At 35.4% G+C, this 13555-nt stretch overlaps 1 protein-coding gene across 1 annotated transcript; it reads right to left on the bottom strand.

Annotated features, from left to right (window-relative positions):
- Nucleotides 1-7536: 7536 nt before the first annotated feature.
- LOC100946655 (olfactory receptor 4A5-like) lies at nt 7537-8448 on the bottom strand. Its single transcript, XM_003781319.1, has one exon. It carries the CDS (start codon nt 8446-8448, stop codon nt 7537-7539), a length of 912 nt encoding a protein of 303 aa, XP_003781367.1.
- Nucleotides 8449-13555: the final 5107 nt, after the last annotated feature.

Genomic DNA, 13555 nt, shown 5'->3' with positions numbered 1-13555 from the left:
CAAACAGGGAAGTAAAACTTTTTCTTCAGTGTACTCAATTAAGTTTCTGAGAAACAGGCTCAATGACTCTGTTTTCTTGTAGTTTGGAGGTCACCCTCTTTTATGACAGAGTTTTTCTTCACTCATGTCAACCTTTGAACCATGTCTCCTGCACAGATGGGCCATATCTGGCAGCATGACCAACCGCATAGTCAGAGTTCCATGCAGGAGATTGTTATCACCTTGCCTGCAGGCCCTGCCATGCTCTCCCAGGCAACTAGGCCTCTACAAAACACAGAATACTTACAAGTATTTTCACCCAATTTCTGGAATTAAAAGAGAACATTTCATTTAATTTATTTTAAAATGTGGGCTATCCATTTATTTATTTTCTGTGGGCTATCCTCCCACAGAAATGTTCCACCTAAGCCTATTTTCTTGAGTGTTTTTATCATGAAAGGATGCTGGATATTATCAAAAACCTTTTCTACATCAATTGAAGAATCTTATGATCTTTGTTTTTGATTACATTTATGTAGTGAATTATATTCATGGATTTATGTATATTGAACCAACCTCACATCTCTGAGATAAAACCAACTTGATTATGGTGTATAACATTTTTAATATATCATTGTATTCTGCTTGCTAATATCTTGCTGAGTATTTTTGCACTGATATTCATTAATGGTATTGATCTATAATTTCTTTTTTGTTGGGTCCTTTCCTGGATTGGGAATCAGGGTGATATTTGCTTCATAAAATATGTTGGGGAGGGTTACTTCCTTCTCTATATTTTGGAATAGATTATGCAGTATAGGAACTACTGCCTCTTTGAACGATTGATGGAATTCTAATGTGAAACCATCTGGTCCAGGGTTTTTCTTTTTGGAGAGATTTTGTATAATTGATGCTATTTCAGTCTTCCATATTGGTCTGTTCAATATTTCTAATTCTTAATGGCTGAGTTTTTGAAGGTAGCATCCTTCTAGGAATTGGTCCATTTCCTCTATATTTTCATATTTTGGGGAATAGAGGTTTATGTAGTAATTGATGAGAATCTTTTGTATTTCTGTGGCATCTATTGTTATTTCCCCTTTATCATTTCTGATTGATATTATTAGAGATCTAATTTTTCTGTTTCTGTCTAGTCTTATTCTAGCCAAGGGTTTATCAATTTTATGAATCTTTTCAAAGAAACAACTTTTTATTTCACTGATCTTCTGAATAATTCTTTTATTTTCAATTTCATTTAATTCTGCCCTAATTTTGGTTATTTCTTTCTTTTGCTGGATTTGAGATTGGATTGTCCTTATTTTTCCATGGCCCACCCCACACATACACACAGAGATCTAGGGACAGGAGGAAGTCTTTCCACACTTTTCAGGGGGTAGATATACTTTGAGTCTCCTGAAACCCCAGTGCCACCTGGTGATCCAGCAAGATATTGCAACATTTATATATTCCTATTAAAGTTGGACCCTTCTGCTATATATACTTTTTTCTTCTTTAGTGTTTTTTTCTTTTCCTTGTTGCTGAGGTTGCTGCTATTTTTGACTACTTGAGCTTGTTTTGTTTGGTTTTACTGTCTTTCATTTTTGCTTCTTTGCTTGATTAGTTCTATTTTTAACTTCTATTTTTACTTTCAACAAGAGTAAGGGCTTCTATATTTTGGTTGTGGCATTTTAGCTTCATTTATTCTCTCTAGCTATTTCACTCCTCTCCTTTCTCTCTTTTATAGCGAACTTCTCTACTTTTCACATCTTTCCCACATAAGTCACTTCTACAACAGTTAATTTATCTGCTTCTTTTTGTTCTTCTTATTTTCCTTTTTCCCCTTCCTTCTCTCTCCTCTAGTTGACATAGCTATATTTTTAATTTTGTTTATTAATTCATATTTTATTAATATTATTTTTTTTTCTTTTTTCTCTGTGTACTAGGGTGGCACAATTTTGGTCTGGCTGGGAGGTCACAGCAGTAGTCTGTCTCAAAGAGGCCTAGAGATCATTGTATAGGGAACCCTTCTGCCTTTGTCCCTTGGGAGACAGTACTGGCAAGTCCACATTGCAGAATTTACCTCTGCCTTTTTTGTATTTATTTATTTTTCTTCTTTTCTTTCTCTTCTTATTTTGGCAGAGGTAGAGCCCCACTTTGCTCAAGCTGTTAAGGAGCTCCTCATTTCAAAGAACTTGAAGTATGGAGAATCATCAAAGAACTCAAATTAGACCTCCCATTTGATCCTGCAATCCCATTACTAGGCATCTACCTGAAGAAAAAATATATCATTTTATCATAAGGACATTTGCACTAGACTGTTTATCACAGTTCAATTTACAATCACCAAAGTATGGAAACAACCTAAATGCCCACCAACCAAGTACTGTTATACTCTGTAGGTAGGTATATAACAAGCTGTGGTATATGTATACTATGGAATACTATTCAGCCATTTAAAAAGATGGAGACGTTACATCTTTTGAATAAGCTGGATTGGGTTGGAATGCATTCTTCTGAGTAAATCATAAGAATGGAGAAGCAAGAATCTAATGTACTCAATTCCAACATGAAGGCAGTAGATGATCTAATATAATATGGGGTTAGGGGAATGAGAAAGCAGGGAGAGAGAAGGAGGGATGGGGAGGGAGATCACAGTGTATGGCACACCTCTTGGGGAAGGATAATTATAAGTGGGACTTTACCTAACAAATACAATCAGTATAACTTATTTCTCTGTACCCTCAATGAATCCCAAATAATAAAAGGAAGGAAGGAAGGAAGAGAGGAAGGGAGGGAGGGAGGGAGGGAGGGAGGGAGGAAGGGAGGAAGGAAGGAAGAAAAAAGGAAAGAAGGAAGGAAAAAGAAAGAAAGAAAGAAAGAAAGAAAGAAAGAAAGAAAGAAAGAAAGAAAGAAAAGGGTCTGATAGAGGGAGGGTTAATGGTGGGAGCACACCTATGGAGCATATTGCAAGGGTACAAGTCAAATCTATCAAGTATAGAACATAAATGTCTTAACACTGTAATTAAGTAAATGAGGTGAAAGCTATATTAATTAGTAGGATGTAAGCACTCCGATTTGTACAAATAATCTGAATCCCACAAAGGCATACATAAATGTATTCATGATCTATGTATATATGACTTAATAAATAAAAGAAAAGAATATGGGTTAGGAACTAAAAACCTAAAATTAGCCAGCTAATTTCAGCATGTTTGAAAATTAAGCAAACACCTTCCAAACAACTCATTGGTAAAATAATAACAGAAGCTAGAAAATACTTCAAGATTAAGGATAGTGACCATCTAGCAATTCTTGGAATAGGCAGGCAAAATTAACTTGCATTTATTAGTATATAAGAAACACAAAAAACCCAATACATCAATTGTCTATTTAACAAGTCATTTCATTTATTAGAATGTCCTAAGTTTCATCAATTTTGTTGCAAATTATAGGAAAACATTCCCCTAACAACATAAAAGTATTTGTCAATTAATCTAATAATAGGCAGTAAGTCCTCCAGGTTTTTGCATGTTGTTATAAATGACAAATTTTCTATTTTTAAGCCTGAATATAATATATGTATGTGTGTATGTATGTGTATAAAATGGGTTCAAAATTTCAGTTATGCACAATGCATAAATTCTGGAAATATAAGGTACAACATTGTGACTATAGTGAATAGTACCATATTGCAGTTATATAGTGTTATACAATGTATGATCTACTTATATATGAATTACATATAGTGTATATATAGGAGATGTGTATATATATATATATATATACACACACACATAATATGCTATATTGGACATGTATATGTATGTGTATATATATATTGCAAACATCATATTGTCTTTATCCATTCATCTATTAACAGGTTCATAGACATTTACAATGTTTCCATTTCTTGATCATTATAAATAATGCTGTGGTATATACACAGTGCAGATATCTCTTCAAGACCCTGATTTCAGGTCTTTTGGAAGTATACCAAGAATTGAAATTACTGTATCATAGGGTAGCTCTGTTTTTCATTTTGATTTTCTAAGAACCTGTATACTGTTTCTCTAATGGCTTTGCTAATTTACATCACTAATAGAGTCTAAATGTTCCCTCTTCTCCACAATGAAAGTCAAAAACCACACGATCTCACTTATATGTGGAACACAAAAAGTTCAACTCATGGCAGTAGAAAATAGATTGGTCAGTACCAGGATATGAGGCTGGGAGTGGGGTACAGTTGGGAGATTTTGATCAAAGAGTACAAAACTTCAGATACAGCAATCAATTCAAGAGATCTATTGTGCAACATGCTGACTGTAGTTAAAACTATGAACTACAGTCATTGAAAATTGCTTAAAGAATAGATTTTCAGTGTTCTTATCACAAAAACATGCTAAGCTTGTGAGGTAATGCATATGTTTAAATGGCTTGATTTAGCTATTTCTCAAAGTTCTTTGACTTTGGTATAATAACAGTTCTATCATCAATGTGTATCCCATGACACAAAAACAAACTCTACATGATATATCTGCATAATTTTTTAATTCTCAATTTAAAACTTAAAATTCAAAAAATAAAAAGATGAAAAAGTAAGATAGTATTTATCAAATGAAATGATAAAAATATAAAAATGTGAAATCACAAACTGAGAAAATACTCTACAATGCATATAAATAATAACAATGTAGTACACAGGATTCCTAAAAGGCTCCAAAAAGTTAATAATGAAAACAACCAATAAAATATTGGTAAAAGACATAAATACACATTTCATTGAGCACTGGAAATCAAGGGGATCCAACAAACATGAGAATATGCTCAACTTCAATAGCCATAAAGAATGCAAATTAAAACTGCAATAAACTCTCAGTATTAAACAAATTACATTAGCATAAATATCAAACATCTCACAATATCAGGTATTGATAAAGATGCACAGCAATGGAACTGTTATGCCCTGCGGTTGGTGTGTTAATTATAACATAGCATTTGGGAAAACTGAAATCATCTGTAAAAGTGAACATACAAACACTCTACTCAACACAAAAGAATTGTTTTCTGGATGCTCACAGCGGGACTATGTGCCCAAAAAAGAAAAACTGTAAATCATCCACAAAATCATCTCTAACTGAATAGTCACATAACCTATGATACAGTCACACTTGGAATAATACAAAACAGGGGAAATGGTGAGACCAAAGCAACATGCAGCATCATTATCAAATTTTAGAAAGTTGACATCATGGAAAAAAATGAAAATTCAGAAAACTATGTATTATACAATATAATTCCAATAAAAGTAAGGAATAAGAAAATATGAATGATAAATTTTAAGAATAAGTTTAGCTTTGGTAATATCTCTGGATAAACACAGAGAAACAGCTTCAGGGAGGTACAAACAAGTAGTTACAGTTGACAACATTATAGGTAAAGGTTACAACATTTATAAATAAATTACATACATGATTTGGTAGGTAATAAAAGTAATAAAATTTTAAAATAGTAAAGGTTCTGTAGGGTGGAGCAAAATGGCAGAGTATAGACAGTTTGTTTGCAGCCATATGTGGTAAGGTTAAGGAAAAAGAATTCCAACCACCTCTGCCTGGGGATCCCTGACTAGAAATGTCACTTTGGAGGCATAAAGAAGCAGCAGGAGACTCTAAGAACCCAAGGAGTGGTCAAGAGCAGTGGAGAACACTTAGACAACTAAAAATAGACCTGCCATTTGACCCTGCAATTCCTTTATTAGGTATATACCCAGATTACCAAAAATTGCATTACAACAAAGATATTTGTATCAGAATGTTTATTGCAGCCCAATTCATAATTGCCAGGTCATGGAAAAGCCCACGTGCCCATTGATCCACGAATGGATCAACAAACTGTGGTATATGTACACCATGGAATACTATGCAGCCATAAAGAAAGATGGAAACTTTATGTCTTTCATGTTCACATGGATGGAGCTGGAAAGTGTTCTTCTTAGCAAAGTATCACAAGAATGGAAGAAAAAGTACCCAATGTACACACCCCTATTATGAAATTAATTTATAGCTTTCATATGAAAGCTATAACCTAATAACAGCCTAAGAATACGAGGAGCAGGGAGGGTGAGGGAAAGGGAGAATGGGTGGAGGGAGGAGGATTGGAGGGATTGGAGGGTACGAGTGAATCTTTCTAAGAGTAGAATATGAACGTTTTAACACAATAACTAAGAAAATGACATGAAGGCTATGTTAACCAGTTTGATGGAAATGTTTCAAACTGTATGTGAAAACACCACACTGTATCCCAGAAGTGCATTAATTGTACATAGTTACAATTCAATTAAAAAAAAAAAAAAAGAGCAGTGGAGAATTGGTACAGAGGGACAGAGGGAAGTGCTTGCGTGCCCACAGAGGCCAGGCTGTTACAGCAGTTTTCAGACAAAGAGGACCTCACTCACGGGCTTTTTTTTTTCTTCAACTTTTTCCCCTAGATTTCCCTTTTTCTATCTTTCTGCCATATAGTTACTTTTTCACTGTTCTTTTGATCAATAGTAAACGCTCCATTTTCACTAGGTTTTCTGCTCCTGTTCATTTTTTCCCAATTTTATCCCTTAAGGTTTACTGTTTGTTTGTTTTGTTTTATAGTATTTTTATCTTTCAATTGTTGTTATGCTCAAGGAAGTTAACGATTTCCTTTTTTTATCCCTTCCTTGATCCAACTATAATTCAGCATAAGCTTTTTTACTTTCCATGCCTTTGTGTGGGGACAAAAGTTTTGTTGGAGTTGAATTCCACCTTTATTGCCTTGTGATGTGAGAAGATACAAGGTATAGGTAAGACGTTGGGTAGGACACTTGAGATCAGGAGCTCTTTGCCAGCCTGAGCAGACACAAGCCCCCACTTCCAAAAATTAGAGAAGAAAAACAAAAATACTATAAATCAAAACAAAATAAACAAAAATCTTAAAGGATAAAATTGGTGGGGAAAGGATAACGAGGGCAGCAAAACTAGCAAAAATTAAGCCCTTATTATTAAAGAAGAAAAAAATGAAAAATTATAATTACACAAGAGAAAAGAAGAAAATCTAGGGGGAAAACTTGAAAAAATTGTGTTTAAAAACAGAAAAAGATACCTATCCATAAATATATACACACACACACATATATATGTATATATCTTGCAGTATATTGGACAAATTGTCTTTCAGGAATGACAAGGATAGTGAATTTAAAAGAAAAAAACTGTTTTCTGCCTTGAAAGGAATAAAACACTTTTTTCTCAGCCCCATTTCAAAATACACTAAGAAAAATGCAGTTACAAGATGTGTTTAATGTTTATTTGCAATGGCATACCTGTGCCTGTAGAAATTCTCTATTAGATTGATTCTAATCTCAAAAGATAAGTGATTCTGCTATTATGATGACTTTGTATAAATAAAGAGAAGTATCCCCATAGAAGTCACTGAATTGACTAAATTATTCATCATTAGAATTTACTGCCTTTGTATTTCCTTAGAATGGGTAATAAACATGGTCAATGAGAAGGACATTCTTATTCTATCTATAGCTCACTTTTTACAACAGAGTTTTTCCATAGAATTTTTTATCTCTGAATTTCTCAAGCTATAGATTAAAGGATTCAACATGGGAGTGACAAAAGCATAAAATACAGTGATGTATTTATCAATAGGGAAGGTGGACACAGGTCTAACGTATATGAAAATACAGGGAACAAAGAAGGAGACGACCACAGTGATGTGGGAGATGCAGGTAGACAGGGCCTTACGTTTCCCTTCCTGACTGTGAGTTTTAAGGGATCTTAGGATGACTCCATAGGAGATGAGGAGAAGGATAAAGATGATGATACAGATTGCTCCACCATTGGCAACCACAGTGAGACCAATAAAGTAGGTGTCTGTACATGCAAGTTCCAATAATGGGTACACGTCACAAAGAAAGTGATCCATGACATTGGGGCCACAGAAGGGAAGACTATACACAAAAACAATTTGAACCACGGAGTGCACAAAACCTGAAGCCCAGGCCACCACCAACAGAAGGATGCAAACTCGCCTATTCATGATGGTCAAGTAGTGCAGAGGCTTACAGATGGCCACATAGCGATCATAGGCCATCACCACCAGAAGGAAGACCTCAGTTCCACCAAATAAGTGTTCTATAAAGAGCTGGACCATGCAAGCTAGGAAGGAAATCGTCTTTTTATCACAGAGTAAGTTTACAATCAATTTGGGTAAAGTGGCAGTGGAATAAATAGCATCAATAAGTGACAGAGAGGCCAAGAAGAAGTACATTGGGGAGCCTAAGGAGGGGCTCTTGATGATAGTGACCATGATGAGCAGGTTCCCCACCACTGTCACAACATACATGAGTAAAAATATTACAAATAATGCTTTCTGCCCATCAGGATCTTGAGTGAGTCCCAGGAGGACAAATTCGGTGACATTGTTGCTCTCTCTCATTTACTCTGCTGTAAGGTTTGTGTCAGAGCTGAGAGCTCAAGAGAACAGAACCTGGAATGAAATTGTGAACAGGGCTGTGAACACATCCACTGTGTCTTGGAGCACATCTTCTTCATATCTTCAACAGTGGTTTACCAACAATATACATTTTATATGTACAACTGAGTCTTCCTCTAAAATTCACAATAGATCTATCTCCACAAGTCCATTTCTCCCCAGATGATTTTCTTTGGGGCTTGTATGTGAAAGGTTCCATCCCTAAGTCTTCATGGATGTTCTATAGAGAACAATAGTTAAAGAACCCAATAATCATACATATAGTGTATAAATCTTTTTATAATATGTCACTTCTTTAGTATATTTACAAATAACAGGTACAATGCACTGGTAAATGGCACACTTCTTAGATGACAGAACCAACTACAACTCAGATTTTACCTCACAAACACAAACAATGTAACCTAATCATATGTACCCCCATGTTCATTTGAAATTTCATGAAAGAAATCGAAATGTTTTTTAAAGGTCTTTAACAACAACACGAATGTACCAAATGCCTAGGGAAAAAAATATAATGAAATATGTGCAAGTCTCCTATGTAGAAAGCTGCTTAAACTATAAAATATAAAGGTAAGTTAAAAGAGGCTTAAATAAATGGAGATATAAATCACAGTCAAATAATGAGTAAATAAACTAAAATATTTTACTCTGTGGCACAGGCATCAGGGAAAGTGTTCCTGCACTCCAGATGCTTACTCTCTGGTAATAAAAATAATCTATAAAAAAATAAATTGGGATAGAGTCAATCCTTTGAATTTGGAGCAGTTGTGATATCTTTACAATATGATCTCTGTAGCAACAAATATAACGTCTTCTGAAATTTCTCACTCAATTCTATGGAAATTCACTGTCATCCCTTCGTTCTCTCATGTCCCAGAGGATATCCTGATTTTGTGAATCTCTCATTAAATACCAAGACTAGATTTTGAACTCTATTAAATAACTACACAATTATTTAACTTTTTTTTTTTTGCTTGTTTGTAATTCTCTCCACTTCATCTTTACTTATACTATTTTTTTTTTTTTTTTAGAGACAGAGTCTCACATTGTCACTCCCGGTAGAGTGCTGTGGTATCATATCTCACAGAAACCTCAAACCATTGGGTTCAAATGATTCTCTCACCTTAGCCTCCTGAGAAGCTGGGACTACAGGCATCCACCACAGCATCCAGCTATTTTTTTTTCTTTTAAAGGCAGGGTGTATCTTGCTCAGGATGGTCTAAACTTATAAGCTCAAGCAATACACTCACCATGGCTTCCCAAAGTTCTAGAACTACAGGTGTGAGCTACCACACCCAGGATATACTAAAATTCTTAATGGTTTTTTGTTTGGTTTTTCTTTTTTTTTTTTTTTTTGGAGTTTTTGGCCAGGGCTGGGTTTGAACCCACCACCTCTGGCATATGGGGCCAGCGCCCTACTCCTTTGAGCCACAGGCGCCGCCCTTCTTAATAGATTTTTACATCATCGTGCTTCTTGGCAAGTGATTCTGAACTGAATTAAAGTAACTTAACATCAATAATCACACTAGCAACTAATACTATTTTTCAAAACAGTTGGAGTTACCTAGGTAGTAAGAAAGGATTAGACACTGAAAAGACAAAAAATGACATGAAGGCTATGTTAACCAGTTGGATGAAAGTATTTCAAATTGTATATAGAAACAGCACACTGTACCCCATGATAGTATTAATGCACACAGCTATGATTTAATTTTTTAAAAAAAGGAACAGTGAAACATGGTTTTATTTACTGTTTATGTACTATGAATGCTCAAAAATAGAATTTCAATGTCCAAATTCTAAAAGGAGGAATCCTCGAGCAAAAATTCCAAGTTCAATGTAACAGCTATTTTCTGAGTTTAAGTACAAGACTGTCTCTGTTATATCATTGGAAAGTAATGAGACTGAACTAGAAAATCTCAGAATCCTTTCCAGGTGAACTATCTATGTCACTATTATTACAGCCCAAATTTATTCATTCTCTTGATGTTTCTTTTCATTTCTGATGGGGTTTTTGTCTGTTTTTGGTTTTTTTTTTTGTTGTTGTTGTTGTTGTTGCTTGAGACAGAGTCTCACTTTGTAATGCTCAACAGAGTGCCAAGGCATTGTAGCTCACAGCAACCACAAACTCTCAGGCTCAAGTCATTCTCTTGCCTCAGCCTCCCAAGTAGCTGGGTCTACAGGTACCCACCACAATGCCCGGGTATTTTTTTAGAGATGAGGTCTCACTCTGGCTCAGACTGGTCTTGAACCTGTGAGCTCAGGCAATCCAACCCCTGAACTTCCCAAGTATTGGGAATACAGGCGTGAGCCACCGCACCCAGCCCTCATTTCTCATATTTTATACTGAAAAAATGATACCCCATACTTACAAATCAGTAGCATTTATATATGCCAATGATAACCAAGCTGAAAATATAGTCAGGGACTCTATTCATTTTACAGTAGTGCCAAAGAAGATGAAATGCCTAGGAATTTAACAAAGGATGTGAAAGAGCTCTATAATGAGAATTATGAAACCCTAAGAAAAGGAATAGGTGAAGAGGTTAACAAATGGAAAAACATACCATGCTCATGGCTGGGAAGAACCAACATTGTTAAAAATGGTCATAGTACCCAAAGCAATGTACAGATTTAATGCAATCCCTATCAAGCATCAATGTCATACTTCAAAGAAATTGAAAAAATAGTATTCATTTTATATGGAATCAGAAAAGACCTCAAATAGCCAATGCATTACTTAAAAATAAAAACAAAAACAAATCAAGAGACATCATGTTACCAGGCTTCAGGTTATACTATAAATCTATAGAGATCAAAACAGCATGATATTGACACAAAAATAGAGATGTAGATATACGGAACAGAATAAAGAACCTAGAGATGAACCCAAGCACATATCATTATTTGATCTTTGATAAGCCTAACAAATACACTCACTGAGGAATAGATTCCCTATTTAACAAATGGTGCTGGAAGAACTGGATAGTGACCAGTAGAAGACTGAAAGTGGACCCCTACCTTTCACCATGAACAAAAATTGATTCTCAGTGGATAAAAGATTTAAAATTAAGACATGAAACTATTAAAATACTAGAAGACAGTGCAAAGAAAAATCTTGAAGATATTAGCTTGGGAAAATATTTTATGAAGAGGAACCCCCTGGCATTTGAAGCAACACCAAAAATATAGAACTGAGATCTGATCAAACTAAAAAGCTTCTGCACAGCTAAGGGCACTGCAAGTAAAGAAAACAGACAGCCTTCAGAATGGGAGAAAAAAATTGCAGGTTATGATTTGGACAAAGGCATGATAACTGGAATCTATAGAGAATTCAAATTTATCAATAAGAAAAAAAAACCCATTTCTTTGTGTGCAATAGACTTAAAAAGAAACATCTCTGAAGATGATAGGCCAACAAACACATGAAAAAATGCTCATCAGGCTTGGCACTCGTAGCTCCATGGCTAGGGTACCGGCTGCATACACCGAGGTAGGTGGATTTGAAACCAGCCCAGGCCTGCTAAACAACAATGACAACTGCAGCAAAAAAAATAGCTAGGGCTCAGCACCTGTGGCTCAAGTGGCTAAGGCACCAGCCACGTACACCCAAGGTGGCAGGTTCGAATCCAGCCCAGGCCTGCCAAACAACAATGATGGCTGCAACCAAAAAATAGCTGGGCATTGCGGCAGGCACCTGTAGTCCCAGCTACTCAGGAGGCTGAGGCAGGAGACTCGCTTGAGCCCAGGAGTTAGAGTTTGCTGTGAGCTGTGATGCCCCAGCACTCTACCCAGGGGGATAGCTTGAGACTATGTCTCAAAAAAAAAAAAAATAGCTAGACATTGTGGTGGGCATCTATAGTCCCAGCTACTTGGGAGGCTGAGGCAAGAGAATCACTTAAGCCCAAGAGTTAGAGGTTGCTGTAAATTGTGCCACCACGGCACTCTACTGAGGACAACACAGTGACTCTGTCTCAAAAAGAAAAGAAAAAACAAAAAAAAAAAACTGCTCATCATCTTTAATCACCTGAGAAGTACAAATCAAAACCACTTTGAGATACACCTAACTCTAGTAAGATTAGCTCACATCACAAAATCCCCAAACTGCAGATGTTGGTGTGGATATGGAGAGAAGGGAATACTTCTACACTGCTGGTAGGACTGCAAACTAATACAGCCTTTTTGGAAAGAAGTATGGAGAATTCTCAAGGTTCTAAAAGTTGACCTACCATTTGATCTTGGAATTCCATCACTAGATACCTACCCAGATGAACGAAAATTATTTTATAACAAAGACATTTGCACCAGAATGTTTATTGCAGCCCAATTCTTAATTGCAAAGTCATGGAAGCAGCTCAAATGGCCATCAACCCATGGATGGATTAACAAATTGTGGTATATGTATACCATGGAATACTATTCAGCCACCAAAAAAAAATGGAGACTTTACATCTTTTATGTTTACCTGGATAGAGCTGGAACATATTCTTCTTAGTAAAGTATCTCAAGAATGGGAAAAAAATGTATCTACTGTATTCAATACTGTTATGAAATCAGTATATAATCACCTACACATCCATAGGGATGATAAAACACAAATATAGTCCAGAAAGAAGGAGGAAGGTAGGAAGAAGGGGGAATGGAAGGACATTATTTGGCAGGATCTCACCTAATGTGCATAATGCAAGGATACATTTCAAAACAACTAAGAGTATATTATAAATGTTTTACCACAAAAAATAAGTAAGTGAGGTGATGGTTATGTTAATCAGTTTGATTTAAGAATTCCACATTGTATATCAAATCATCACATTGTACCCCTAAATGTATACAGTTATGATTTAATAAAAATTAAGTTAAAAATAAATTAACCAGCCTACTAAAAAAAAAAAAAACCCAGGTTATCATTGTTACTTTAAAAATACAAGCCAATAGCAAATGAGTTTTGATCATTACAGTGAGCAAATAATGACCTTGAGTTTGTTATTCATGTTGTACCTGAATGTTATTCATGTTATTCATGTTAACATGTTATTCATGTTATTCA

The sequence above is a fragment of the Otolemur garnettii genome, unplaced genomic scaffold, assembly GCF_000181295.1.
Source record: "Otolemur garnettii isolate 467f Iridium unplaced genomic scaffold, OtoGar3 scaffold00001, whole genome shotgun sequence".
In the NCBI taxonomy this organism is placed as follows: Eukaryota; Metazoa; Chordata; class Mammalia; order Primates; family Galagidae; genus Otolemur; species Otolemur garnettii.
This window is presented reverse-complemented; position numbering and strand designations above follow the sequence as displayed.

Excerpts from the sequence above, each read along its gene's own strand:
- LOC100946655 (XM_003781319.1), bottom strand. The coding sequence starts at position 8,448 with ATGAGAGAGAGCAACAATGTCACCGAATTTGTCCTCCTGGGACTCACT.